The sequence below is a fragment of the Chaetomium tenue genome (genome assembly GCF_020726465.1).
Source record: "Chaetomium tenue strain MPI-SDFR-AT-0079 chromosome Unknown F5144scaffold_1, whole genome shotgun sequence".
Lineage (NCBI taxonomy): Eukaryota > Fungi > Ascomycota > Sordariomycetes > Sordariales > Chaetomiaceae > Chaetomium > Chaetomium tenue.
Window position 1 is genome coordinate 240,259 of NW_027117329.1, and position 27,641 is coordinate 267,899.

The 27,641-nt window shown below is 56.3% G+C and overlaps 10 protein-coding genes across 10 annotated transcripts; 5 read left to right on the forward strand and 5 right to left on the reverse strand.

Annotated features, from left to right (window-relative positions):
- Positions 1-480: 480 nt before the first annotated feature.
- On the forward strand, positions 481-1,247 carry F5144DRAFT_2581 (uncharacterized protein). Its single transcript, XM_066783512.1, has 2 exons — positions 481-1,141; positions 1,201-1,247. Exon 1 carries the CDS (start codon positions 546-548, stop codon positions 993-995), a length of 450 nt encoding a protein of 149 aa, XP_066647588.1. The 5' UTR covers positions 481-545; the 3' UTR covers positions 996-1,141; positions 1,201-1,247.
- On the reverse strand, positions 1,235-2,586 carry F5144DRAFT_479175 (uncharacterized protein; the record flags this gene model as incomplete). The annotated part of the gene is made up of 2 exons (XM_066785143.1): positions 1,235-1,891; positions 1,957-2,586. 2 exons carry the CDS (start codon positions 2,584-2,586, stop codon positions 1,235-1,237), a joined length of 1,287 nt encoding a protein of 428 aa, XP_066647589.1.
- A 576-nt stretch (positions 2,587-3,162) lies between these two features.
- On the forward strand, positions 3,163-4,604 carry F5144DRAFT_521559 (uncharacterized protein). The gene is made up of 3 exons (XM_066786718.1): positions 3,163-3,614; positions 3,666-4,028; positions 4,085-4,604. Exons 1-3 carry the CDS (start codon positions 3,318-3,320, stop codon positions 4,427-4,429), a joined length of 1,005 nt encoding a protein of 334 aa, XP_066647590.1. The 5' UTR covers positions 3,163-3,317; the 3' UTR covers positions 4,430-4,604.
- Positions 4,605-5,114: 510 nt separating this feature from the next.
- Positions 5,115-5,648, reverse strand: F5144DRAFT_475921 (uncharacterized protein; the record flags this gene model as incomplete). Its single annotated transcript, XM_066785032.1, has 1 exon — positions 5,115-5,648. A coding segment is annotated over one exon (534 nt), but the record flags the coding sequence as incomplete, so codon positions are not given.
- A 3,146-nt stretch (positions 5,649-8,794) lies between these two features.
- Positions 8,795-9,223, forward strand: F5144DRAFT_521562 (uncharacterized protein; the record flags this gene model as incomplete). Its single annotated transcript, XM_066786719.1, has 1 exon — positions 8,795-9,223. One exon carries the CDS (start codon positions 8,795-8,797, stop codon positions 9,221-9,223), a length of 429 nt encoding a protein of 142 aa, XP_066647592.1.
- Positions 9,224-10,089: 866 nt separating this feature from the next.
- F5144DRAFT_2594 (uncharacterized protein) lies at positions 10,090-14,137 on the reverse strand. The gene is made up of 3 exons (XM_066783523.1): positions 11,242-14,137; positions 10,779-11,185; positions 10,090-10,724 (listed from the first exon to the last, which is right to left on the reverse strand). The coding sequence occupies exons 1-3, from the start codon at positions 13,933-13,935 to the stop codon at positions 10,118-10,120; spliced, it is 3,708 nt and encodes a 1,235-aa protein (XP_066647593.1). The 5' UTR covers positions 13,936-14,137; the 3' UTR covers positions 10,090-10,117.
- Positions 14,138-17,263: 3,126 nt separating this feature from the next.
- F5144DRAFT_624540 (uncharacterized protein) lies at positions 17,264-19,143 on the reverse strand (the record flags this gene model as incomplete). Its single annotated transcript, XM_066792202.1, has 1 exon — positions 17,264-19,143. The coding sequence occupies exon 1, from the start codon at positions 19,106-19,108 to the stop codon at positions 17,264-17,266; it is 1,845 nt and encodes a 614-aa protein (XP_066647594.1). The 5' UTR covers positions 19,109-19,143.
- A 1,405-nt stretch (positions 19,144-20,548) lies between these two features.
- Positions 20,549-22,750, forward strand: F5144DRAFT_616515 (uncharacterized protein; the record flags this gene model as incomplete). Its single annotated transcript, XM_066791842.1, has 5 exons — positions 20,549-21,127; positions 21,187-21,586; positions 21,657-21,872; positions 22,089-22,562; positions 22,700-22,750. The coding sequence occupies exons 1-5, from the start codon at positions 20,715-20,717 to the stop codon at positions 22,748-22,750; spliced, it is 1,554 nt and encodes a 517-aa protein (XP_066647595.1). The 5' UTR covers positions 20,549-20,714.
- Positions 22,751-24,450: 1,700 nt separating this feature from the next.
- Positions 24,451-24,717, reverse strand: F5144DRAFT_596883 (uncharacterized protein; the record flags this gene model as incomplete). The annotated part of the gene is made up of 2 exons (XM_066790838.1): positions 24,451-24,553; positions 24,611-24,717. 2 exons carry the CDS (start codon positions 24,715-24,717, stop codon positions 24,451-24,453), a joined length of 210 nt encoding a protein of 69 aa, XP_066647596.1.
- Positions 24,718-25,596: 879 nt separating this feature from the next.
- Positions 25,597-26,573, forward strand: F5144DRAFT_588054 (uncharacterized protein; the record flags this gene model as incomplete). Its single annotated transcript, XM_066789887.1, has 4 exons — positions 25,597-25,858; positions 25,925-26,047; positions 26,098-26,234; positions 26,304-26,573. The coding sequence occupies 4 exons, from the start codon at positions 25,597-25,599 to the stop codon at positions 26,571-26,573; spliced, it is 792 nt and encodes a 263-aa protein (XP_066647597.1).
- Between the last annotated feature and the right edge of the window lie 1,068 nt (positions 26,574-27,641).

The window sequence follows — 27,641 nt, forward strand, 5'->3', positions numbered from 1 at the left end:
GCACCTGGTCAAAAAGGTCGGCTCCACCTCAAATCAATTCCCCAAACCGGCCCACTGTGAGCTTTGTGGCTTCGCACTTGCCTCTCTGCATTTTGGGGCGGCCGGGCCTGACTGAGCCTGCAGTGGCCTGACAGTGCCCACTTGTGTTGTTCCCCCGGACCTGCTGATTTCCCCTGGCGATCGCTGATCTGAGCACAGGTTCTGCAGGTGCATTGACCACTCATCAAGGCTCAGGGCCGCGGGAGAATGGGGTCAGACAGGGGTCCGTCACCAGCCCAAGAAGCTAACGTCGCTTTCTCCCCACTTGCTTGCAACCATAGAGCGCACCAGAGTCGAAATAGGGCAAGTCCGTACGACTTGGGAAGAACTAGCGATGCAGGAGAACATGTCGCGAAGTGGGCGAAGGATGGCGGGGAAAAAGACTTCCCTTCGATGCGAGGTTATCTGGGACTTTCTTGCCAAAGAGCGGTTCTTGGAAGGAATGAGGGGTTTCGAACGAATGTTCTGGCTGTGTTCGGCTGTCTTGTTCCGACTTGATTGAGCCGATGCAGAGTTGCTGCAAGTCGTTGCAAATCGTTGCAAATCATTGCAAAACGGCACAACGGTTCCACCCCCACGAGGTGCGGTCCGAAAAACCCAAACCCCAAACCCAAACCCCCGCAGCTTCTTCCTTTGCTCCAGACCCGAATCGATCCCGTCGTGTGCTCGTGCACCCAACATTTCCAAGATGCATGAGAAACCAACAGCCAGTCGCCATTTCCCAACCGCTCTGCCCAGGGCGCAATCAATGCCGCGTTCAATTTCTCAAATTCGTCCGGTTCGACTTGCTATTAGTTACTGGCGCTTGTTTGATCGCGCTGTTTCGTGAGGTTTATGCTCCAAGCGAGTGGGGATGGCTTTTGCCCTTGCTTCCCACGTGTGGCACCCCGATTCCTCTTATCTGGATCTTGGCTGGCGAAAATGAGCTGGCATTGAAACGGCGCCGGCAAACATGAGACGCTGTCGACCAGTTGTTTGCTCCACTGCGGGAGATTCTGCGATTCCGTTCATCATTCGCTCGCTGCACCTGCGCCAAGTCCCAAGTCGACAACAGCAACATGGAGATTCGAGACAGAGTCGACTCTTTCCATCGGTGAAATGTGTTGATTGCGTTCTACGTATCTAACCCAACCTGCCCGATACTAATATTCGCGAGACCAGCTCCAACACCCACTCAAATATCCCCGTCCCAACCCTAAGCGGCCAAGCGCAGCTTCGTCCGCGGGTTCAACCCAAACGCCTGCAAGTCATTGCCACACACATTGTACTTCGCCGTCTTCATCATATCCGCCCCCGTCAGGACAGCAACCTGCTTCGCCGTAAACTCGGCCTGAGGCGCCGCCGCACCCTTAGCCACGGGCGCCGGCCTCGGAAACACATCCGTGTACCTATCCTTCCAGTTCAGCGGCGTGATCTTGTCCACGAACGTGCCCTTGGGGTGCTCCTCATCATTGAGCGGCGTGCTCGGCTGCAGCCACTTGCCGAACTCGCGCCCGAGCAGGCCGTCGACGACATCGGGCTTGACCACCCACGCCTTCTGGCCGTGGCTGTCGCGCAGCGCAATCGTCTCCATGCCGTTGCCGTCCGCCCGCATGTCCACCCACCCGCCCAGCGTCCAGTACTCCCAGTACCGGCCCGACTCGCCCACCTTGTCGTCGCCGTAGGGGCCGTAGCTGACGCTGGGGGGCGTGTGGTTGTGCTGCCCGCCCTGCAGGAACAGGTTGTACACGTGCACCAGCTCGTGCGCCATGGTGATGGAGAGCCGCATGTGCAGGTTGCGGAACCGTCGCATGTTCGAGGCGGAGTTGCCCGTCTGGAGTGCCTTGTGCGCCGCCGCGACCCGACCCACGAGCTATCGTCGCATGTCAGTGGGGTTTGTCCTCGGTCGTCTGTCTCCCTTGGGTGGGGGGTTCTTACCATGGCATTGAGCTCGATGACCGTCGCCGTCTTGGGGTCGGCCCCTTCTTTCCACTCCTTCTTGTTGGTGCGGCCGTTCATGGTGGCCATGCCGTACTTGTCGGATACCACGACGTGGGGAAAGCTGGCGCGGATGGCTGCGAGATACCTCCGGATTGTGGGCTCGATATCATCGTCCTGGATATTTCTCACCTTGGGTAGGTGCTGGCTGGCATCGATAACCCTGGTGGTGTGCATTCTGAGCGCGATGATGCTGGACCGGGTCTCCAAAAGATCCAGAGCCATGCTGATGATGGATGCCGTGCAGTCGAAGACATCGGTCCCGGCTGGAACATTGTCAAAACCCCCCTTGTTGTCCGGCACCAACACCCGAAGGCCCTTGACGTCCCATGCGGAGGCCGGCACCAGCTTGGGCTTTGCGGCAGCGGGCTTTGTAACTGCCGGTTTGGGTGTGGGCTTCTGCCCGGCGGTGGTGGTGGTGCTGGCCGTCTTCTGAACCGAGCCTGTCCCTTGAGTCGCGGTTGTTCTTTGGCCAGTAGTGGTTGCAGTCTTGGTTACTGTCTTGTTACCCGGCACCCTTGGGGTCGTAGGGTTACCGGTGCCAGTACCCTGTCTGTCAGAACTAGACATGATGAAAAGAGATGCGGGTTTTAAAAAGCGAGGTCTGGTTAGGTAAATGCAATAAAAGTTTGTTGTTGTCTGGTTATTCTAATTTTGAAGTTTTGTAAAGCGTCGGTCGGTGACTTGACTTTTTATATTTCAAGTCTCAGCCGGTCACCAACATCGCGACCTTCCCTACGGCCTAGTTCCTGTCTTGCGACCAACCTACACGCCAATGTTCTTGTAGCCACAATCCTTCACATCCTCTTGCGTTGCTGAATCTGGTGTGGGTCTACAGTTTGTACACAGCCCCCAAAATCATACCACCAAAACCCAGCGAAATGTCAGCTAGTTCTCCACAAGACTCTCACTCATCCATAAGGATTGAGGATGGCAGATTGGACGCTAGGAGGTTTGTTTCAAATATGGCCCATCTCTTAGAACAATAAGTAAGAATAGTGGAATTATACCGGGTAATTCTTGTCGCCTGGACTCCGGAACCAAGGGTCCAAGCCTGGACTCAATTCCCCCGGTTTCATCCCCGGATTGGCTTTCTGGCCGTCTCATCCTCCACATCCATAATCCTACTCGGGCCGGCTTGGAACAACAAAATCGCGGTGGAGTCAAGCAGTCCGAGGCCCAACGTGTCATGGTGGCGCAAGCGGACGTGGAACATCTCCAGTTCTTACAAAATCATTCAATCCCTCATCACATATTCAATCAGGCAACCAGATCCCCCAGCGAGGAGCAACAAGGTCACGATGCAAAACCGTCAGCAGCAACGGCCGAAATTGACAGCCGAGGTACTCGATGTTGACCATTACAGCCCCCTCGTCCACGCCATCCGCAATGTTTTATCAACCGACCTCGCAGAGACCACCTATGCCCAGCTCGTCGATGGCCTCCCAATGGTCGACACCGTTTGGCACATGCGTGGGTCTCTCATACTCAGAGGACACCCCCTAATCGGCCATGACAAAGTGTGCGAGGGCGCGCTAGAACGGGTTCGCTTCTTTCGCGCCAATTTCGATGTTACAAGTCTCCAATTCGACTCGGTTGTACGTAGATGCTTCTCATCCACTCTCTTTGGAGTAACTAACAGTGACCAGGCACTGCAAAGTTACCAAAACAGCGCAGTAGGGTCTCGTGAGTTCAAGCTGCGTCTTGTCGAACTTGTTGCAAACGTGCTACACGATATCGGCGTCTTGTTGTTCCAGTCAGAACACAAACTACACAGCCAAGAGCACATAAACTCAGTTGTTTCTTGGAAAAGGGAACCGCAGTGGGTTGGCGAGGGTCGTCGTCGAGAACTGGAGGAGCCACTAGAACCCCGCCCAACCTTGTTTTATCATGTCGACTACATGGATCATGAGCAGTACCCGGCCGGGATGGCCGATGTAGCCGGTTACTGGGCAGAAGATCGCATCTTCGGCGGTGTCGTCGTTTTCGACAGAGGGGTGTCGGGGTCCGAGGTACGCCGTCAGCCCCTGTCTCGAGCCTTACGAACACCAAAGCTAACAGAGGGCAGTGCAACGATATTTACTTCCACTCCGGCCGGCAACAAACAACATTCCGTGTATGGAGGCTCCTGGATACCCAATTCGACGACCTTGTGGACTTTCTACTCGCCGATAACCCGGCAATGCCCGGTCCCTTCCCCATCCTCGCATCTCAGGCGAACCGGCATCGACACGATCCATGGGATGCAATCGCGCTGCATCACATATTCCGCGATCCTTGGGAGCGCAAGTATCCGTCCACCAAACCAATACCGACAAGGGATGTCAGGACTGCAGGGGACTATCCCGAACTCGACGACATGTTTGACGCGGTGCAATCCGCTAGCGAGGCCCATCCCGAGGAGGAGTCGTAGTGAGATTGTGAGGGGCCGGGGAAATAAACCGCTAGCCACGACCACGGGAGGCCGTGAACGGCATGCTGACGGAATTCCATCTGCTTAGATAACGGAGGCGTCTCAGGGGGCGATGTTGGTTTGTGATTGAAGCAAAGAAAACATAGCGAAGCCCATATATCGGATTATATGACCCTACACCAAACCTTAACAGCTAACCTGTCTTGCGTGCCCCTATCGCCAGGCAACCCCCACATGTTGTCTCTTCACCTCAATCCCACAAGTCCCCATACCCCTTCACACGCCTAAAGTATCTCACTTTAAAACACTCCATTCCCTAATTCCATCAAGCCCCCTCTTCCGTTTGGCGTTCACAGCCGGGAGCAGGCTCCAAGTATTTTGCCAGCGTTGTATTAGCATAAACAATCAACTCGCCCGACTCCGCGATCGCCGTCACGACGCAGCCCGGGGGTCCGATCTCCGGAAAAGCCGGGGGCAGGCACGGCCAGCAAAAGAAGCGCTCCCGAACATCGGGCGTGTACCACGACGCAGTCCTCGACGCCTGGTGCAGCTCTGCCTTGAGCGACCGGAACATGGGCCCTTCCTCCGGGCCGACCCAATACCGAGGGGGGATGGTGGTGAGGGCCCGCCGCGTTTTCCGCGCCACCACGGCGAGTTCGTCCGCTAGCGCGTGCGGCTTGACGATGTTATGGTGTCCGGGGATCCAGTGGAGCTCTAGGCGGACGTCGACGCCGTGGTGATGGAGGGATTTGGATTGCTGGAGAATCGATCGCAGCACGGGGGCGGCCGTGGTGTAAAAGCTGGCGCTGACGGATCGTGTGCCTTGGAGAAACTCGAGATTGTTGCGGTTGTCGTTGAAGATGCGAACGACGACCGTCTTTCCGGCGAGTGTTGGGGAGTCGGCGTGGCGTTCCAGCTCCCGTGACGCAGTATGGAGACACTCCGACACCGCCAGGAGCTCGCCCACCCCGCTGCCATGGAGGGGGTAAATCGGCCAGGCCGATTGGTATAGTTGGCGTGTGGCCTTTTCGCTTCCATAGGTGGGAAGCCAGTTGAGGAAGACGACGGCAATCCCCCCAGAATCATACTGTGCCCCCCACGATACATCACAAAACAAGTTTAAGTGGATGTATTTTGTTGTGGATGGGGATTCAACAGCCCAGGAAGCGTACCGCAATGCGTCGGCGCGGTCATATTGAATATAGACGCCCCCGTGGAAGAGAGGGGATGCCATCGCAGCGAAGTTGCCGACGCCGTGACTTCAGGTATCTGTAACATCCCCAAGTCAGCAAAACCGCTTGTCCGCTGCCGCCATCTGAACGGGTGGCCAATTTGCGTAGCCCACGGGAACATTCCCGTTGTCCGTCCAAAAGTGTGTCCGTCTGAGGGTATGTCCGTCCAAAAGTGTGTCCGTCTGAGGGTATATCCGTCTGAGAGTTTGTCCGTCCGAGAGTGTGTCCATCCGAGAGTATAATCCGAAGGGATGGAGCTGGACGCGTGACACATCCGTTGAAAGGGTACTGTGGCTAGCCGCTGAACAACAAACGCTGCGGTTCGAAATTGAACGGGACTGCTTTGGTCCTTTCCCCCTCCATCATAGTTTTTATGTATCCGTTATAGGCTTTAGAAGGGACGCGGAAAATACATCGTGCTGAAATCCCCACGAGGCTGAAGTGGCGCTGGAACGAGAAGCTTTTGCTCCCTACCGGCAGAAGGGGATAACCTTGGACGCCCGTACGAAACATCTCGGACCTAGGGTTAGTGGAACCAGGGTCACTTGTGGGAGTGCTTACACCGTCTTCCTTTGGTTGGGACGAGAATATGCAGTTGGAGTGGCAAAGCCAGATCGAACTTGAAGACCAGATGCTTGCTGGACTGTCTGGTCCAATGGATAAGAACCTTTTCGGGGTTTCTGTCAAGTCCTGTTGAGTTAAGTACGGCCTTCGGTGCATTGCAAATGAGGCGGAGGGGAAGAAGGAGCCTGTCAGCGCACAACAGGAGGGTGAAGTGCAAGAATGTAGAGGCCGACCTGACCAGTGGATGCCCAGGGCTGCTCATCAGGATCTAACATAGGTACCAGGTACCACTCGACGATCACGCGTGAAAGAATGATTTGCTCGGACGGGGCAAGGCCTTTGGAGTATCCTTGTGAGAGTGGTGGAAGGAAGACTATAGTTACCTGGGGCAGCGGAGGGAACCTGGGCTTCCCAAAAGAAGCGCTGCTGCCGATGGTTTGTTGGTTTGCTTAGAGTTCAGTGCTTGACACGTTGTGAGGTTTGGAAAAGAATCGCAGGCAGGGAACAAAAAGCAGCAAAATATTGGGAGTCATGTGCACCCATCTATAAGTAGATAGTCTCTTCCGTCAGAACATCACCAACGCTAATCAAGACCACCTTCACATGACCCGTCCTTACCAACTCCTGTAAGATGGAGGCCACTTGTCGCAGAGCCGACGTACTATTCCACTTCCCGCTGCCAGGAATGATTTCCCCGGATGAGTGCCTGTTCCAAGCTGTACTATCTCAACAACGGCGTCATTGCTTTACTGACCTTGTTTGTGGCTCATCCGCAAGCCAACTCACCCTACTATGTTCCATCCAACGCTTCTGTTCGGTCAACCCCGCTTAATATGGTCGTGCTGTGAAACAGAGCTGGTACAAATACGGTTTCTATACCATCACCGGAGGTATTGAATTAATCAAATACACTCAGTGGCTATCCGCCAACTGGAAGCCAACGCGTATTTAGAACTGCATTGAATTCTTGGCCCACGGAGGTCGCATGTCCGCAGATATTTACTCTGGGTTTACTAGCATTCGCCGGATCGCGGACTCAATCATAACCGGAAATACTGGTACCCCCTATCAGCTCCGTCTATCACCCGGCACTTGCACAAGCGACTGGATGACGCGGCGTACCTACGGAGCGAGCGGCCATTTACATCGACGAGATAAGTGATCGACTACCTCCTCCCCTCCCACAGCCCGACTCTAGTGGTCCCGAGCACTACTACAACAAACTCGGAGCACAACGCGGAACCAATCTGCCACACACGTCGATTGTTATTGCACCAACCGGAGAATCCCGAGCTGTATTTGACATCCAAATAAACTCGCAGAGCAGGGAGTAGACAAAAGCAGCGAAGACAACTCAAAGGTCAGACATGCTTGGATAGCAGCGGAAGCTGAGCATACTCACGAGACTAAAATTACGCTCCATTCCAGGCGAGACAAACAAACAAGAAGGGCAGCTTGGGACGAGCCCAGCGTGATATAGCGCAGCGGGAAGAAAAAAAACAACAACAACAGGATTCAGGCTTGGGAAGGGAAACGTGATTTTGGGGCCGCACATGCTCGCCCACACATCCTTTATCCCTACGGACGGAAGGGCTAGAGCCCGGCCATGTTTTGTTCTGTTGTGGCCTGGGATGTAAGGAAGCATAGTCATCCGATGGCTACTCGCAGTGGCTCTCTTTGATGGAAGCAAAGTTGGAGCCGTGCGAATAACCGAACTAGTCCTGACAATGGCTTGAACAACCACGGGCTAACAATGACATTAGAAACTGCTCTTGGACAATGGATCTAAATTCCATTATCGTAAAAGTGAAATATAAACGTACATCCCGGTTGTTGTCGTTGGTCTTCTATCATCGACAACAAAACACCAAGGATTCGACAAAGTAGAAGGAAGGGAGGTTTTAAAAGGAAAGAAAAGAACAGTCACCAGGTAAAGTTAACATTGGCTATAAGAAGCCGTTAACAGAGATCCCAGTTTCAAAAGCTACAAGTGCTAACAACTCTGGCTCCAAAACATCATAACTGCAGCAGACAGCCCACTCAAGTCATTGCCAGCGCAGCTGAGCCCCCTCGACAGGGTCGAGTATCGGTAAGCCCCTAAACAGGAAGTATCGAGTGCTGACAGTCTAGTGCATACCCCCCAAGACACCAACCAACCATGGACCCCTCCGAGCGCGGGCGCTTCACCGGACGAATCTACGTCCAGTCCAGCGCCGAGCGCGCCGCCGCCTTCGCCCAGATCGCCTCTACACAACAATCGACCGACACCCACCTCGTCCTCAACCTCTTCTGCGACGGCTCCATGGACACGCAGAACCCCAACCACGGCGCCATCTCGGTCGTCTACCAGCCCTTCATCCCGGGCACCGGCTCCCGCCGCGACCTCATCGGCGCGGCCTGGCCCGTCAACCCCATCTACGACTCCGCCCTGGGCGAGCTCCTCGCCCTGTCCGAAACCCTCGCCATCGCCCAGCACCAACTCGCCGACCTCGACGCGGCCGAACACCTCAACACCACCAACGACGACCCCACCTTCAAACCCCTCCTCATCCGCATCTTCAACGACAACATGTTCAACATCCAATACCTGGCCGCCTCCCCCTACCGCCACCTCCCCCCCCACCTGCTCACCCTCGCCGAACCCGTCCTCGACGTCATCGCCGTGCAGTCCTGGGCGCTGGTCAACATGCGTCCCGGGGTGGAGCTGGAACTGCACTGGATCCCGGGGCACAACCACCGGGTGGAGGCGCACCGGTGGGCGGACGAGCTGGCCAAGGGGGCGCGGGCCACGCGCATGGCGTACGCTTCTTCGTCGTTGCGGTCGCGGGAGGGGCCGTGGTTTAGGGGGGGGCAGCCGTGTGTGGTGTCGTTGGTGAGGAGGGAGTTGGATGATGCGGCGGAGAGGGTTAGGAGGGAGATGGAGGGTGCGGTGGGGAGGGTTAGGGGTGGGGGGATGGGGCGGGAGATGGTGGGTGGGCGGTTTATTGGGGTGTACTAATTAATTAGCTGGTGGGGAGGGTGGTTGTTGGGTACTGATTTGAAAGGGTTCAAGGATTCAACGTCTGGTTACCTAATTGTTGGGGTGCTGTTTTGAAAGGGTTGAGAGGATTCAAGGTCTGGTTACCTAATTGTCGGGTAAAAAAAGAGAAAGAAAAAAAACGGAGGACAAGGTGGAGGAAAGCTTAGAAAGGTGTTGGAACTTAAAGGCAGGGTGGGTATACTTGAAAGATTTGAAGGAGAACTGTGTTCTTTGTTGGAGTTTCCAGAAAATATAATTATTAGCGTAATATTTGGTTCGAGTCTTTGTCGTGGTGTGAACAATGTTCGGTGATGGTACTTTTTTTTGGTAAGATGAAACAACCGCGGCTGGTCCCAACCAACACAGTTCTCGGCACCACCCCAGACACCGTGGAATCCATCTCTGGATCCTCGTCGGCAACGGTCCCTGCAATCCCCACTTGCCCTTTCAGGAAAACCCGGCCTCGGCCTCCGGTATGGAGATAACGGCAGAGGCCTTTGGCCCGGCCGGAAATGTGGGTCTACCCGGCCGATCCGCCGGGGTTATGGGGCCCGAGGGCCCGGGCATCACACCGCATTCACGGGCCACAGTGCCAAATCCAGTGCTTTTCTTTTCAATGCATAATTAAACGTAATTTGTTACTTAAACGCAAGCAAAAGGTGGCCCCACGTCCGGGGAAAGAATGTCTACCGGGTATTTTTGCGCCTCTCCAGACCCACCCCCAACCAACCCAACATCCACAACACATGTATTGTATTTGCACCCAGCCCCCAAAGTTCAGGCAAAAAATCAGCAACAACAAAACAAGCATCAAATAAAAAAGCCACCGCGCAGATTAGTCATCCCCCATCCTCTCTCATTAGATACCTATTCTCAAACGGTCGGCAACTTCCCGCCCAGCCCCGGCGCCTGCGAGTGCGACTGCGCCTGCGACGACACATCGGTCTTGCTCCCACTAATGACCTTGGCCTTATCCTTGACCTTGATCTTCTGATCATGCATGTACTCCCTCAGGCTGCGGCGGGTGTTCTGGGTAGCCCTCCGACCACGGATGCTGGTGAGGGCGCGCAGCGGGGGCTCGAAGGAGGCGTCGCTGTCGCTGCTCTCGGCGAGCTTGCGGCGCTCCTCTTCCGATAGAGGCGGCTTCTCGGCGTCGCCGCCCACGGCCGCGGCGCGGCGCTTCTTGACGATGCCCTTGAAGGGCCAGATGTTGGGCAGCGGGATCTGGAAGTGCGGGACCATGGCCTCGGCCCAGGCGTCGGGGAAGGTGCGGATCACGGCGCCCCAGGGTAGGGAGATGGCGCCGAGGCCGATGGAAAGGCCCCATTCCTTGCCGTCGAGGGGAGTGATCTTGAAGGCCTCGCCGCCGACGAAGATGATCAGGACTTGGCCGCCGACCATGATCAGGTTGATGATGATGAAGAAGTAGTTCTTGGTGATCCCTTCGAAGATGTTGTACCGGTTGTCAAGACGGCGGTTGCTGGGTGATGGTTAGTTACAGTTGGAGCTGAGGATGGGATTGTGGGGGGCTTACTTGAGCTCGTTGAAGATCTGCAGCCAGACAAAGGTGTTGAAGACGAGGGTTCGCAGACGCTTCTCCTCGTGCTCGGCGATGTCTGGGTTGGCGTTGGCGAGGTCGTAACCGAGGAGCGTGGCGCCGGCGAAGTGGAGAACAAAGGTGATGGCAAGCTGGCAGATGGCTTGGCCGATGATCATCTTCATCATACGGCTGTTGATGAGCCCAGCCGACTTCTTATCGGGCTTCCGATCGAGAACCGATGGCGCGGGGGGGTCCGTGGCGAGCGCAAGGGCGGCGAAGGTGTCCATGATGAGGTTGACCCAGAGAAGCTGCACCGCGTTGAGCACGGACTCCTCCTCGTTGCTGGCAACAGCAGACACAAAAGTCAGGACCACGGCGGTAATGTTGACGGTAAGTTGGAACTGTAAAGTTATTAGTAAACCCGCAAGCCAAGACGGCTCCGAACCACATCACTCACCTGCAGGAACTTCTTGACGGCGTCGTTGACCGCCCGACCCCAGCTGATACCCTTGACGATGGACGCGAAGTTGTCATCCATCAGGATGATGGACGCAGCCTCCTTGGCCACCTCAGTACCAGCAATGCCCATGGCAAACCCGATATCCGCCATCTTCAAAGCCGGGGCATCGTTGGTTCCATCGCCGGTCACAGCAACCGTCTCGCCAATATCCTTCAGGGTGCGGACCAGAATCCGCTTATCCTCGGGGCTCGACCGGGCGAGCACCTGCAAGTGAGGTACGAGCGCTTTCAGCTCCGCTTCGGTCTTGCGGCGGAATTCGGGGCCTTCCAGGGCGAGGCCACCCTCCTCCGGGTGGTAGATACCGCATTCCTTGGCGATGGCCCGGCCGGTCAAGATGTTGTCGCCGGTGACCATGCGCACAGTGACACCGGCACGGCGGCAGTCCTTGATGGCGTCGATGACAGTGGGGCGGAGCGGGTCCTTGATGCCGAAGATAGCCACGAGCGTCATGTCCTTGTGCACCTTGTCAAACTCGACGGCTGTCAGCTCCTGCTGGCCAGCGAGCTCCGGAGGCGGCCACGACTCGAAGTCGCGGTACGAGGAACCGATGGTACGAAGTGTCTGGCCGGCATAAGAGGTGATGGTCTGCGAGAAGACGGCGCGGTCATCCTCAGTCATGGGGGCTGTCGTCAGCTCCTCGCCGGCGGGATCGGCCATAACCTGGGTACACTTGCCGAGAAGGATCTCAGAGGCACCCTTGACGTAAGCGCGGAATTTCCCATTGGGCAGCTTGACGACGGTGGCCATGTACTTGACGGCTGAGTCGAAGGGCACCACTTGGACGACGTTGGCGTTGGCGCGCTCTTCCTGGATGGGCCCGGCACCGAGATGGTCGCGGCAGAGGGTGAGCAGAGCAACCTCGGTCTTGGAACCGATGAAGGTCTTCTCGCCTTCAACGTCACCTTCAAAAGCGGTCGAGTTAACAGCGTTGGATTGCACCAGGAGCTGCTTGGAAGTGGCGCTGAGGCCCTTTACAAAGTCGGCAACGGGCACGTTGGGGATATCGATCTCGACAGCCTTGCTAGTCTTGTCCTCGTCCTCCTCCAACGGCGCGTCGGTGCCACCAAAACTGAGATTCTTTCCAAGAGTGGTAGCCACGACGGTCATCTTGTTCTGCGTCAGGGTACCAGTCTTGTCGGAACAAACCGTGGTGGCATTGCCCATGGTCTCGCAAGCCTTGAGGACCCTGACAAGGTTGTTGTCCTTCAACATCCGGGTGGTTGCAAACGCCAAGGCGAGGGTAACAGCCAGGGGGAGACCCTCAGGAACGGCAACCACGACGACAGTAACCGAGGTGATGAACAGTCGCAGGAAGGTTTGGCCCTTCTCATCGGGGGTGTCGGTGTTGTTGGGGAGCTGAGCAAGGAACTTGATGAAGAGAACAACGAAGAGGAGCAGGGCAGCGCCGCCACCAAACTTGGCAATCCAGTCGGCCAGGACATTGAGCTTCTTCTGCAAGGGCGTGTCCTCCTGGTCGGTGTGCATCGACATCATGATGCGGCCGTAGCTAGAGTTGACGCCGACGGCGGTAACCAGGAAGGTACCGGTACCCTCGTTGACCTTGCTGCCGGAGATGATGAAGGGGTCGAGCTTCTCAACGTCGGCGGGGGGTTTGCCTCCCTTGGCGACATCCTCCAAGATCGCGAAGACCTCGTCGGCGCCAACCTTCTTCAGCAGATCGGACTCGCCGGTGGCAGAGGACTCGTCGCATTTCACACCGTGGCCGTTAATGAAGACACCATCTACAGGAACCAGATCACCGGCGAAAAGGTGCATGACGTCGCCGACCATGATATCGAAAACCGAAACCTCAACCGACTTGCCGGAGCGGATGACCTTTACGGTGCGGTTGCCGGCCTTCTTGTTGAGCGTGTTGAACTGCCTCTGCATTTGCCAGTCGTTGACCGTACCCACAGCCACGACGATGATGATGGCCACCATGATGGCGACACCCTCGACCCACTCCACCTTGGCCTCACCGTCCTCGTGTGTGACACCAAACGTCTGGTACAGGCCGAGGGCCAGCGACACGACGGCAGCAACGGTCAACAGGATCAGGACCTTGTCATTGTAAGTGATCCAGGCCAGCTCTAGCAGCGATTTGCTCTTCTTCTCGGGCAGCCTGTTGTCGCGAAAGACGCGCTTGCGGTCGGCGAACTGACCGGTGGTGTTGTGGTGCGGGTGCGCGGGGGTCGCGGGGTGGTCATTGTCGCCCTTGGCGACGGGCAGGGTGTCGCCGTTTGAGCCATATTTGGGAGTGCCCTTGGGCGCAACATCTTCGAACTTGACGTCGCCGTCGAGGGTCCCCTCGTCGGTGCTGAGACCCGCATTGCGATCGGTGCGCAGGCCTTTCTCAAGGCCGGCCAAGCCCCCGAGGGCGTAAAACGCGTCGAGGCTTTTGGGGTTGAGGAGCTTGGAAAGCTGGCCGGGCGAAAAGGCGAACTTGTTGTCTTGGACATCGTACATATCCTCGTTGGTCGGGTCGGGGCTCAGGGCGTCGTGAACGTTGAGCTGGAAACCGCCCTTGGACTTCTGGCCGGAGCCATGAGCAGCCGGCGGTGTTGTTGTCGGCGCATCGTCGGGTTCGGAATTTGTTGTGATGGAGCTCTCGGGCTGGGGAAGGTCAGACATGGCTTCTAGCACGCGGCGTGCATGTGGAGTCGGTCGAGAGAAGTCGAGCAAAGTCGAGGAGAGAAATGGGCAAGCCTCAGCGACCCCAAATTCAGTCGCGAGCAACAACGTACCTCATTTTTGGGGGGGTCGGTATCTGCCATGGAAACGGTAGATGGTGGCCCAATTGATCAATACATCAATGGGTCTGGACCACTACTTCGCAGTAAGGTTACACTGCAGAAGAAGCAATGCTCTGTGGAAGGGGAATGTGGAGGGTGTAGCGATCACCGATGATGCAATATACTCCAACTCCAGACTGCTGGAGCGTAAAAGCCCAACCAAAGATTGTGGCGAAGAGAAGGAGAGAGGGAAAGAGGCCTCCGCTGGCTCACAGGCGATCAGTGAGGGCAGTGCGTTGATGACATGTGCGCCTTCGGGCTGGGCAGACATCCAGCGGAGATGCAAGGAGACACAACAAACTTGGAACAGGGCACAAAGAGACGTGCAAACGCTAGTTTCCTCTCGCACTGCCAGTCGGTTCAGATTGAGATGACGATCCGATGGCATTGGGTGGTGGCCAAAAGGGCAATTGGCGATGGTCTTGGCAGGTACACACACAGTATAGGTTTGACATATTTGAACACTGTGTGCGCGCCACCTCCAGGTTCCTTACATGTGGCGTGCGCTTTCAAAAGGTGTGCCAAACTCTGCCAAGCCAGACATCATCCGTCGGTCACAGCCAACGGAACACATCCGCCGATCGAGCCTAACCATGCACCGCTTGAAACACTGTGTGGAGCAGCCCCAGCTACCCATGGCACTGGCAACCAAGCATCCTAAGCATTTTCTTAGCGAGGTCTCGACCCATCGTCGTCGAAGCTTGGCGTGATCATGAGCTGTCGATGTAGCTGCTGTCGTCCACTGAGGGGGATCGGCGATGGACAGTTGGATCCTTGGGTCCAAAACCAGAGCAAGAAGCGGTAAGGTAAGCTGTGCAACGTGCTTCACCGTAAAGTCATCTGACAACAACAGCAATAATACATAATTAGCGGCCCTTCCTACGAACTGGGAGCGCATCGAGGATTGGCGCCCAACATGGTTTCTGTTTCTAGCGTCAGACGGGGCGCGTCGAACCCTTTCCCCCTTCCCCCGATCCGCCCGCCCCTGGCCGCATATTTCTCGCGTTAGTTATGCCCTGGAATGGCATGGCCCGCGTGCCGCGCGGGTGAGAATGGCTCAGCACAAAGAGCCCGTCACCAACAGTGGCGGTAACTGAGGCGCAACAGTTCTTGAAAGCCTCTCAAAAAAGGCACTGCCCAACCAACCGTTGCGCTGGCCCGATCCGGCGGCCGCAAGGCGTGTTGAAACAAAACGGATCGGGGGCAGAAAGGTGTTTTGGAAACAAAATTGGGTCTTCTTTTTTTGACGGCGGGAGGCCTACTCTCGGCAGAAGTTTTGAGCTGCAGGGGAACGGCAAGGGTGTTGTCATTGTGGGGTCGCTGGCACAACCAATTGCAGCTGCCCAGACGTCCACGCCTTCGGACCCCAAAGCTGCATGCATTCCCGTTCCGGTTTGTTTCTGGGAATGGAAAAAGGTGCATGGCCCTGGTTTTTGACGACAGGCGACAGGAATGATGTCAACGACCCGACACCAGCAATCAATGTCAAGAATTCCCATTGCTATCCACCTGCACCCACGGTTCCGCAAACAGAGGAGTGAATCGTGGACTGCAATGCTTGGACGACGACGGTGACGCGGCAGGTGACAGATCGCACATGCGGTAGACCGACCAAGACACGCCAGAATCGACAGCACACGACACAAGCAGTAAACTCAAAATGGATGCTTTTGCGACGGTCAACCCCAGTTCGCCCAATTCGCCCACCTCGCCCACCTCGCCCGGTTTGCGCCTGGGGACTGCCACACCCCGAAAGCACTGCCAGGTGTCAGCGATGGAATTCGTCATGCCCATCCATGGCTGATTTCTTGTCTTTATCCACCATGCCATGCCTGGTGCCTTTGGGCGTTTTTGAGGGAACTGAACTCGGAATGGAACTCAAAGGTGGAAACTCAAAACTCAAAGGCGGAACTGAAAGGTGGGAACTCACAACACCGGGGACTGCAGAATGCCTCACCAGAATGCCTCGGCGTGTCCATTGGCGCCAAGACAGTCTCACACCCCACAGAGGTAAATTTGACTTCAACCGTTCCGCTCTGGCGCGTATCAGATTCCATGATCCCAGGCCGCCCTCAGAATATTGAGGCCGCAAACTCTTTGATCTTCAGGGGCTACTCCGAGACGGGACGGTCAGTTGCATGACGGGTAACAATATTGGCTGCATCTCCAATCCCAGATACGAATACGTTGGGAGAGATGCTGTTTGGGGTCAAACCCGAAAAAAGAACGACAAGACCGACGAGACAACTCCAAATCCGTCGAGGAGCCATGTCATTTGTGACGGTGTCACGGCGTCTTCCAAATCATTGCAAGTGGTAAGCGGGGACACTCCCGGTCTGCGACGCCATGGCGCAGTTGAACACGGTAGGGCAGAGATGGCCCTTCTCTCGGCGAGCGAGCCCATTGGCGTATCCCTGCAGCCCGGACGCGCGGTCCCGTGCCGCCCTCCACGGCAACCTTGAATTCAAACGCTATCCCCCCTTATCAGAGGCTGGGACGGAGAAGATGCCTATCGCATGGGCTGCCTCCCGCCGGGTGTTCCTCGAACGCCCCGCTGCCCAACGGCAAGCATGACCATCACGGCGACGGCCTCCTGCTGCATGGTTGGCCCACGGAATCTGGGCCAACCATAGGTGCAGTGCTTCTCGGCCGTGATGGACGATCCGAAGCCCGAAGTAGGCATGCGGGGGCAGTATGAGGTTTGAGGGACAACGTGAGGCTTGCTGACCCGTCATGTACGCTTCTGCTGCGTCCGAAAGAAGTGCCTGACGGAATGGTGCGATGACGATTACGGGTGATTAAAATAACACTACCGACATGCAAGCGGTTGGTGTCAAGGTTGCCCGGTTGGTTATGAGCGACCAGAGAGGATTTGGAGCGTGCGGCCAAGGGGTTGAAAACGATGTTAACAAATAACAGATTGTAACTATAGCACCCAGATATGCTAAAACGCAAGCGTTTCACTCAGTAAACTCAGGTACCTAGGTAGCTTACTGTTGAGTTTTATTTCCATAACTCGATATCTGAATGCGACATCCAACCGGCTTGGATCCATGAGCTTTCCCACCTTGCATTGCGTCGGGCAAAGTCAATCTTGCGACCGCCGTGCTTCCCAGCGTCCCACGCCTTATCGCTGCGTGGCCCCGACCCACCCAACGATCCAACGCTCACCACGGTCGATCAGCAAAGTACATGTCATCCCAATCGCTGGGCCCTGGCTCCTCCCTGCCATCCGCGTACAAGCTCTCGTACCGCGCGCCCATGACGTAGCGCTCGAGGCGTTCCTTGAGATCCCTTTTGTGAAACAACGGATCATACCACGGGCCCGGCGCCTGATAGAGCGCGAGGTCCCAGGGCGCCGTGTCCCAAGGGTACTGGAAATGCGCGTAGAAGCGCGCGAGGCCGGGCGGCTCCGCCAGCCTCTGGAGCGGCCGCAGGAGAGCCCTGTACGCCCTCAGTTGCGTCGCTGCCTCCTCGGCCGTGGCCCCTCCGGCGCGATCCGGCGTCCCATTGCTCTCGTCTGTGCCCATCACCCGCAGCGTAAGCGCCGGCGGGTTGAGCTTGTCCCCGATCCAACCAACCGTGGCTATCCAGTCCCGCATGACAGGGTGGTCCGGCCCGGGCCAGGCCGCGGGAGGGTAAGGCGGGAAGACGAGCTCGAGGAAGCGGAGGTAGGCGAGGGCGGACGCCGGCACCACGTCGCGGAGGAATTCTGAGGCGGCGAATTGCTCAAACGGGTAGTAGGGGTCCCGTTGTGGCAAGTCGGGCAGCCGCCAGATCGGGGACACCTTGTAGTCGTGGACGATAAACCGGTTGCGAGAAAAGAAGACGTACTGGGCCTCCTGGGACAGGGTGCGGCACACGAGGAAGAGCGCGGCGCCCGGCGGCGCCCAGCACCTACAGTGCAGCGCAAAGGCGGCGTGGAGGCGTCGGCAGAAGCAGCCCTCGGGCCTACCGCGGTAGCAGTCGAAGAACTGCTCGGCGTACACCTCGTCCGGGGTGAGCGGGGGCTCTGCGACGCGCCGGAACCGGAGCACGACGTATGCACGGTCCTGCCGGCTCCAGATCACCTGCCGCCGCGGCGCAATCAGGTCGGTGTACTCCAGGATCCGTATGCGGAGCTCGCGCGGGAGGCTGGCCAGGGTACATGTAGCGGCAGCCGCGGTGCCGGGCGGGGCCGGGCAGGCCTGCGGAATAGGGGTGGGTAGCCCACAGGCGTGCACCGCGGCATCCCGAGCAAGCTGCTGAAGCGGCCCGTCGAGCACCTTGGCTAGCCGGATCCGGCATTCAGAGAGGTAGGAACGAGGAAGGAGATACAAGGGGGCGAGAATAGACTCGGCGAGAGAGAGGGCCTGCGGGTGCTGCGGGTCGATGTCACACACGAGGGACAGGGCGAGGCGGCCGGGGGTAATGCGAGAGAAGAGCTGGGCGGCGGCGGAATGCCAGGCGCGGCGCGCGGCGTCGTCGTCGGCCGACGTTGCACCGCCATGGCTAAGGAGTGGGGCCTGGTGAATATCGTAGTGCTGCCGCCGACACCACAGCGCCTGTGACCAGTCGTCCCCGTCGTGGTCGTGGCAGCAGCAACCGTCCCTGTAGTCGTCTTCTGTCACTCTATGGTGGCAGGCCGCCTCGTTGACGACAATCTTAAGCTGAGAGAGCGATCGGAGCGACGCCTCGGTGAGGGCACCAAGAGAGTCGAACCCGGGTAGCTGGGCAGGGGCGTAATGGTGGACAACGAAGGTGTTGGTTGAGTAAAGCAAGGTAGCTGCCTCGACGTAGATGGTGCGGCAGGAGACCAGAAGGCCGTAGAAGTCAATTGGGACAGGCGAGTAACCCGCGGGCCGCCCCAAGGTGGCTGGTCCGCCGCGCAAGTCGAACTGATACGGTTGGCCATCCCACGTCGCCAACCCCAAGTAACGGTAAAGGCGTAGCCGAATGTCTGGCGTGAGGCGCAAGAGCGGGGAGGGCGACGGCGTTGGCGATGTGTTCGCGGCGTCGGGGGCACAGGCCATACTTCAAAGGGGGTGTTGGGTACCTTATGTTGTCTTGCGTTGGGGTACCAGTCCGTGTGTGGGTCGGTCATTCGTTGGCGCAGGTCTGCGAGATGTGTGTGGGCTGGGCCGGCTGGTGGCGAATGACGAGAATCGATGTGGAGTTCCCGAAGTGTCGAACTGCTGGCTGCACTCCAATCCCTGGCTTAACCTTGGCCGAAGTTTGTTGGGAGATGTGGCAACTTCCCCCTCAAGATAAGCCATAATCATTTGATATCAGGCAGACCTAGTCACTTGGAGCAAGATGTCCCCAACAAGGCCTCGCTGGTTCCGACAATCAAAACTCTCATCTTCGTCCCGTACAGCCAATTCACTACATGTAGGTACCCAAGTTAAGTTCCCGCAGGATGGTTCAAGAGATGGCGTGGTCTCCGACTTTTCGCAAGTGCCTGTTTTGTTTACCTGCTCAGTTTCCCCTCATCAGCCTCTTCACAACCAGGAATATTGTTTATATTGGGCATCAGTATCAGATATGATCTACAGGGTGACTGAGTAACGGTCCATGATCAAGATCTCGTCTGAATATTGTAAAGGTGGATCAAAGCCTTGTCAGTTCTTTGATACATAGATAGCTAACCGTTTTGCGCTCCCGAATAAATCTAGACCCCTTACTTATTCTGTAGGTACCAAGCCGTTTCCGCTCCGCACCTAGCACAAGTATATTTCTTTCTCAGCCCGGCCAGTTCCAGGGGTATCCTTCCATGAAAAGATTGGGCGCCTGTAACATGGAGAAAACTCTGCAAAGATATTCTGGGGTTGATATCCGACTGGATTTGGAAAGAGTGGCAATGTGGCATGGTTCAATCTAGTACCCAGGAAGGGATCGCCAAATCTAATTTTCCGTGTACATAGGATAGGATAAGATTTTTAACAATCGCAATGACATGATATGGGAGACTGCAGATTTGGTGTAGATGGCTTCTATATCTCGTATTGCTTGGTCGGCGTTGCGAGAAATACCCGATGCTTTGTCCACAGGGCCCAGCGTGGCACCGACTTCGTCGCGAGCATTCTTGCACCAACAACTCGGAGAGAGACATGTAAGACGCTCAATAGATTGAGGTTGGGCGTCTGTAAGTGACAACGGGTTAGTTTAAGCTTTCTACTCACCGCCGAGAGCATGTTGATGACACCCAGTATCGATAACTGGGTAATCGCTTTACCTTGATAGTTACCTACATCTTTACTATTTTACAGTACGGGTCATGAGAACAAGGACGGGGTAACCGGCCCACTCAACCCCAAGCACATAAGCAGTGTTGTCAGGCTGATCATTACGACCCCCGCCCAGCCGCACCACTGGCATGTACGGGGACAAGGTTGGCAGAGGTGGCGTTGCTTGACGCGTCGCATTCACTTGTTAATCAACATGCAGAACCATGCAGATCGGGTTGTTGATAGGTCCACCAGCCCCTTGCTGTCCCGCTGGTGAGGGGAACCCGGGATATGGGTGACGGCATCTGAAATAGAGACCGGGAGGTCGCCGAAGCATCAAACCATAAGTAGACGTCGTTGGATTGATCCCCTCGACAAGGCGTTCCCCTCATCAATTTTACGCTGCGCATCAATGACCCCCGCCATCTATCTGTTTGGGTTGTTCATCCCCTGCATTCTGCCCTTCGGCGCGGCGCAAGGCACGAGTGGTCATGCTTACCCCTTATTCGAGTACGAGACCAGATCCCTGACCAAAGAGGGGCTCGAGGATTTACTTGCCGAGGCCGGAGTTGTAGACAATGCGTCTCTCTTTTCGTTTGACGATGGAGTTGAAGCAAGCCCGGGTGTAAGCAGACCGGCTTGTAAGGTGTTTCCAGGGGATGCAGAATGGCCATCACAAAGTACCTGGCGGACGTTCGACAAGCTCCTCGGGGACGCTCTCATAGAGACGGTACCGGTCGCCGCCCCGTGCTACCAAAACTTGGGTGTTTACGACGCCGAAAAATGTGCTGCCGTGCGCGATTCCTTCATGAATCCCTGTTTCCAGTAAGTCTTTGCCAAGGCCGAAGACCTCGCCGTTCATGGCATAAACTCATACTTCCCAGTGAAAACGATCCGACTTCCATCTTTTGGCCGCTATTCCAAGGAAGGACATGCATGGTGACGGACGACCCAACCAGTAGGAACTGCACCCATGGAGGCTTCCCCGTCTACGCTGTGAATGTTAGCAGCGTGAGCCAAATCCAGCTGGCCATCAACTTTGCCCGCAATACCAATCTGCGGTTGGTCATCAAGAACACGGGACACTGCTACCTCGGTAAGAGCAGCGGGGCTGGGGCACTCAGCATCTGGACGCACAACCTAAAGAACCTCGAGTACTATCCTGATCTCGAGATCCCGGGATATTCCGGGCCAGCAATGAAGGTCGGCGCTGGTGTAACTGTGCGGGAGGTGTATGCAGAGGCCGACAAGAACGACGTGAGCGCTCTGGGGGGTATCTGTGAGGTGAGTGGGTTAAAAAACCGTTAACTTCCAACGCCACCACACCACATACATGCTAACCTGGCCGGAACAGAGCGTCGGGTACGCAGGCGGGTACATTGCCGGTGGCGGACACACACCCCTTTCCGGACTCTACGGCATGGCGGCGGACCACGTCATGGCCCTCGAAGTCGTCACGGCCGACGGCCACTTCATCACGGCCTCGCCCGAAGAAAACACCGACCTGTACTGGGCGCTCCGCGGCGGTGGCGGCAGCACCTTCGGCGTGGTCACATCCCTCATCATCCGCGTACACCCCAAACTGCCCGTCGTCACCTCCACCTTCACCATCAGCACGTCCCCCACCGTCGGCGCTGACGCCTTCTGGGAGGCCATGTACACCTACTTCTCGCTCTTCATCCCCTTCACCGACGCGGGCACCTACTCCTGGTTCACGCTCTCCAGCACCCCCGACCCCACCACCAACACCACCACCACCACCACCAACTACACCTTCACCATGAAGCCCTTCTTCGCCCCCAACCACACCCTCACCTCCTTCCACCACCTCACCGCCCCGCTCTTCACCCGCCTCCGCACCCTCCACATCCCCACCACCCCGACCACCACCCTCCACCCCTCCTTCTACGCCGCCTACAACGCCACCTGGGGCAGCGACATCGCGCTCAACAGCGCCGGCCGCATCTCCGTCCCGGGCAACCGCCTCCTTCCGCGCCGCAACTGGCTCGACCCGGCGCTCTTCAACGCCACCTTCGCCGTGCTGCGGCGGCAGGTGGAGAGCGGGCGGTCGCTGATGGGGTATCACCAGGCGCCGCGGCGGCGGGCGGGGGTCGGGGCGGAGAATGCGGTGAATTCGGCGTGGCGCGAGGCGGTGTGTTTTTTGATCTTGTCCGGGAGGAGGGAGGTGGGGGGTGGTGGGCCGGATGGGGGGCCGAGCGTGGAGGAGGTGAGGGCGGCGTCGTGGGATTTGAGGGAGAATGTGATTAGGCCGTTGAGGGAGGTGGCGCCGGAGAGGGAGGGGGGTGGGGCGTATTTGAATGAGGCGAATGTGGATGAGCCGATGTGGAGGGAGGCGTTTTATGGGGTGTATTATGGGCGGTTGTTGGAGGTGAAGAGGAAGAGGGATCCGAGGGAGGTGTTTTATGCGACGACGGCGGTGGGGAGTGAGGGGTGGGAGGTGAGGGATGGAGAGATGGGGGTGCAGACGCAGAATGGGAGGTTGTGTCGGGTTTGAGGTGGTGGTTGTTTATTTTATTTGTTTTCTTTTTGTTTGGGTGGTCGGGTGGTTAGGTTAGGTGGGTGAATGAAGGGAAATTTTGGCGACCACAGTGTGTAATCGGTAGGTGGGAAGGTGGGAGAAGGGGGAGAGGGGGGTTAATAAGCCGGTTTCGTGGTCGCTGTTTTCAACGAAACCAGAAAATTGGCCTATGGTGTAGTGGTAGCATCAGTGCGATCGGGTTGTTAAAACTTGGATGCGGCGGACCCCGGTTCCGTACGTACTCCTGGGCCCGGCGGCATTAAGGTCACCAGTTCGAAACTGGGAAGTACCACTGGTTTCATTTTTTGTTTTTATATTTTGAGCGACCCGAGGAAAACAGTAAACGCTCCAGGAGTCCAGGGACCTGTACACTTCGGGCAAACTGGAAAGGTGTTGTTAATAGCCAGAGACAGCAAGTATCTGCTTAATCATGAACAAGCAACCTAGGTAGTGAGAGGGTGGTTGATAAGCTACCTCGGCACCTAGGTAGTTTGGTGGCTGATATCTAGCCCGCGTGATGCCAAAGGCCGAATACATACATGTAACCCAGGATAGTTCTCAGAAGCTGTACAAGACTTTGGCCGTCGAGTTCTTGAACCACGGCGCATGCCGCCAAGCCGGCTTTATGTGCTGTGAGTACCAATCTCACATCATGTGGTACTTTTCTTGTAGTTCTACCTGCGTCCATAACCGATATATGTGAAGTTCTCTTTCTTTTCCCAGTCAGCGGATCGATCGGCCACGCTGCCTCAACGAATCCGCCGCCTCCCTCCCTCCCTTTACCGTGCGAAGTCTGTTGGACATCCGTCTCTTGCTCCTGAGGAACGTTGACCCCGTCGCCCTCGGAGGCCAATCCACTGCTAGGTTCGCTTGCCGCTTAATTCGGATCATGCAGCGGAGAGACAGCCCGTCTAGGTATAACGGAGCGAAAGTGCCTGTTAACTAAGAAGCGGCGCATTCTCTGATCTTGTGTCTGACGCGGCCGCGAACTGCTTCGACCACGAGTGACCTTATGACTTTCCTGTAGCAGCTGTCTGTTTAGGTTGCTTTGCGTTCCAGCTGTTGCTCGCGCTGGAGAGGCTAAGAAATGTCCCTTTGGTTCATTTGGTGCACTACGTGGGCGGTCTTGCATAACAACATCTTCTAGTTTCGAGTCTTTCTAATAAGCTTTTATGGCGACTGAAAGGGGTAAAAAGGAGAGGGCTTGTATGAGTTCGAGGCAAAGCGACTTCGATCCGGATGTACCTAGTTAGCGTGCTTAAGGCCCTATAGGCTTAGTGCCCCCAGGCGAAATAAATTCCTTCCTTCCTAGTTGAAGAGGTACAGTAATGACTGAGGTGGTTATGGTCTGCTCCGTTTATCCTCGGATGCCCACTGTGGCGTAGTTGAACCTCCGCCATCCCACACCTTGCCCTCTCTGGCCTTTCCCAAGCCGCAACCTGGAAACTGCTGCCCGTTCAATAATAAAAGAGCGACGGAACAATGAAAAAGGGGGAATCCGGTAAGGGCGTGATTGCCTGGATAGGAAGACCGAGCAACAGTGGGCAGTTAGAAAGAGCCCGTGAGAGGAACTCGGGTAGAGTCTGCCCTTACCAGCGGCATATGAGTTTTAGCCCAGCACATCGGCAGGGTTCTCCACCGAATCAACCTCGTCCTGGTACGGGTCGACCGTGACGTCGCTGTTCTTAAACAGCACCAGGATGTAGTTGACGCTGTCGGAGATAGGACCGTCGAGTCCAGCCCTGCGGAGCAGACCCGAGTTAGCGAACTGCTCCCGGGTAACTGTCACGGCCTTGGTATTGGCGCTCTGGGAGAAAGGCGCGGCGGCGACAGAAGTGGCCAGGGTGGCAAGCATCGTGGTGAAGACGGCCTTCATTTTGGGAGAGAGGTTATGTCGGTGATGCAGAATGAGACGTTGGATACCGTAAACGAGGTTGGTGTGTGGGTTGCTTTGCCGGATGAAGGGGCAAGAGGTTCAGGAGGGCGGCAACAGAGGGCTTTATGTGCTTTTCCCTCGGCCACGAGATCGAGTGTTAAAGGCCCTCTGGTGTCAAAGGCCTGCCTCATCTCGTACTCCCTGCCTTCACGTCCGGCACCTCTTCTCCACCTTCGTCTCATTCTTCTCCCGGGATGGAGCGGTACATCTCTAAGTGATGACTTTACCCAGCCAATGGGCACTGCTTACATGTCTCTTCGCTCGGCGGTGAGGATGGGTAGGGAATTAGCAGATGACGTGATACTTGCTATCGAGATGCGTCTGCTTGGCCCCCAGGGTGCAGGACATAGACTAGAGGGTATGTTCGCTACTTTAGCTTGTCATACTCGAGGGAATCCTCCCGGGAAAACAAACGTGGCAGGTAGCATCGCCTAATATCTAGGGTCCTTTGAGTAGCCGAGTCGGGAGGGAGGCGCGGGGGGCTATGAGGTTGGCGGCCGCGGGGAACGACCTACTATCGAGATGCATCGGCTTGGCCCCCAGGGTGCAGGACATAGACTATAGGGTATGTTCGCTACTTTAGCTTGTCATACTCGAGGGAATCATGCCGGGAAATCAAACGTGGCAGGTAGCATCGCCTAGTTGGGGTCCTTTGAGTAGCTGAGTCGTGAGGGAGAGAGAGGGGGGGAACCTGGTCTTCATTGTGTCCTTCTTCCTTGATGTGGACCTTCCCATTTCTCATTCCTCGATAAGTCACGTTTGCTTTCCTCGTCGCTTCGTTCGACACCGCATACGTACGATTTGATTCTAAATAGCACCATGGAGTCTCAGAAAGCAATGTATCAGCCCCTTATGCCTCCCGAGTCCAAGGACTGCGAATGCCTCACCGACGACAGCAGAAGTACGAATGACGACACCGTTCTTTTGCGGCATCAACCTAAACACAAGTGGAAGCGTTGGATCCCAAATCCGGTCAACGGCATGCTTGCCGTCCTGATCATTCTGACGTGCGGCCTGATAGTGGCCGTCTTGACGCACAAACAGAGTGACCAGCAGTGCGCACGGCAGCTGTCTATGTGGTGTAGGTGCAGTTTGGTACACTGCATGCTTGTCTCTGGAAGGCTGACTAGGACACTGTCGGCCACAGCTCCCGCATTGGACGCAGTCGAGTACATCCAGCTCGACTTCAACGACGCCTTCAACTCGACGAGCATTTACCGCGGGCCTCCTACGCCGGAGCGAGAGGAAGCCTGGTTCAACTTGACTTACAGTCAGATGCCCCGATTCGCTTCGTTAGTTTCGAGCTGACACGTGTTGTAGAGCATGCAATTGAAGTCCCCCCAGAAAGACTCCGGGGCCTGAACCGATCAGAGGCAGACCACCTCAAGCACGTCCCACCGGAGGTGGGTACTGGCTACGTTGCTCTGCTCGAGGTATTCCACCAGTTGCACTGCTTGGTAGGTTTACTCCTCTTCTACGCGTAGAATCTGGCAGGTCGCTAATGCGGTCGATGTCATCCCTGCCAGAACATGGTCCGGATGTACACATGGCACCTGGCGGGCAAGTATCCCGGGGTGCCGCTGGGGCTTTCGGACAACGAGCTCAAGAACCGCCTGCACGCCGACCACTGCCTCGAGGCCCTGCGCATTTCGCTCATGTGCTGGGGCGATGTCACGCCGCTGCTTGTCCGCCTGGGTGGGCCGGCCGGCGCGCGTGCCGACTTCGAGACGCACCACAAGTGCAGAGACTTCAATAAGATAGAGAGTTGGATCGAGGAGAACTGGACTGTCGTATAGGCGCTGGAATCAGAGTGTGTCATGGTTACATACGATAGGTCTTCCGAAGTTAGCGTGGTAAGAGGAAATACCGGTGCTTCTTGTCTTCTCTTTATTGGTGTACCTACCTAGGTATTTCGTCACCCCGCCGAGTCTTCGAGGTGCAGTCCCAGTACGCAGTAAGGTTAGTAGGTTACCTAATTTGCCCGGCGATTCTTAACCATGGTCGCCACATACCTGCAGCAGACGCCTATATTCGCATGCATGCTCTTCGTGTGACGGCAGCGAGCACTAGCGGTGTGGTTTCAATCTGCAGCAATAAGGTACGTGTAACCACAAGGTGGAGTTGGCGCGTTCGGATGTGCGTGCGCACTGAGAGACTCGTTCCTCGCACCACACAGTAGATAAGACAAAAGTCCCGGACAAGGGAAAAGTTCCCGACAAGACAAAAGTTCCGGACAGGCGACGTAATATAGGGCTTTTCTCACCCACTATAAGAAATAATAGAGTGAGACTTGGTAGGGATGTTTATTAATATATTTAGATCCGGCCTATCAACTTAGAATGACTTTTAACTTGATAAGTAGAAGGAAAGTATCTATTTAGATATTCTCTATTCCTCTTAAACCCGCTATCTCTAGAAGCTCGGACCACTCCAGCACCTATAGAGTGAGAATATTCAGGTAGGTATTTTCCCAAATATCGCAGATCACCTAACCACCGGGTACTCTGTACCTGGCCGGAACGTTGAAGACGGTGGGTTAAGGTGACCAGGATCCGTAAAGAGGGGTGAACACAGATGAGATCGATGTGTCCTTCCTAAAAGAGGTGAGCCCCCGCGCTATCGTAAGGGTGGCCGTTGGATCGTTGTAGATTGTTGGTTCTGCAATCCCGTCTGAATTCAGTGTATGCTGTGTACCGCCGCGGGGCCGCGGGGCCGCCCAAAGTGGTGTACCATAGTAGCTCGACTCTGGAGTTCAAGGGACTTGAAAGATCGCGTCTGGAGCGGAGTTCGGACTGCCAGCTACAGACTGGCGCTTTGGTTCAGTGGGACGCTGAGCGGCCGAGGAGATGTCCTGTGTTTGTCAG

What these genes read in the sequence shown, in the direction of transcription:
- F5144DRAFT_2594 (XM_066783523.1), bottom strand. Translation starts at nt 13,935, where the DNA reads ATGTCTGACCTTCCCCAGCCCGAGAGCTCCATCACAACAAATTCCGAA. An exon ending in CCGTCAAGAAGTTCCTGCAG is followed by an intron (nt 11,186 to 11,241) that starts GTGAGTGATGTG and finishes ATAACTTTACAG; the next exon opens with TTCCAACTTACCGTCAACAT. An exon ending in CAGATCTTCAACGAGCTCAA is followed by an intron (nt 10,725 to 10,778) that starts GTAAGCCCCCCA and finishes ACCATCACCCAG; the next exon opens with CAACCGCCGTCTTGACAACC.
- F5144DRAFT_2581 (XM_066783512.1), top strand. Translation starts at nt 546, where the DNA reads ATGCAGAGTTGCTGCAAGTCGTTGCAAATCGTTGCAAATCATTGCAAA.
- F5144DRAFT_521559 (XM_066786718.1), top strand. Translation starts at nt 3,318, where the DNA reads ATGCAAAACCGTCAGCAGCAACGGCCGAAATTGACAGCCGAGGTACTC. An exon ending in GTCTCCAATTCGACTCGGTT is followed by an intron (nt 3,615 to 3,665) that starts GTACGTAGATGC and finishes AACAGTGACCAG; the next exon opens with GCACTGCAAAGTTACCAAAA. An exon ending in GAGGGGTGTCGGGGTCCGAG is followed by an intron (nt 4,029 to 4,084) that starts GTACGCCGTCAG and finishes AACAGAGGGCAG; the next exon opens with TGCAACGATATTTACTTCCA.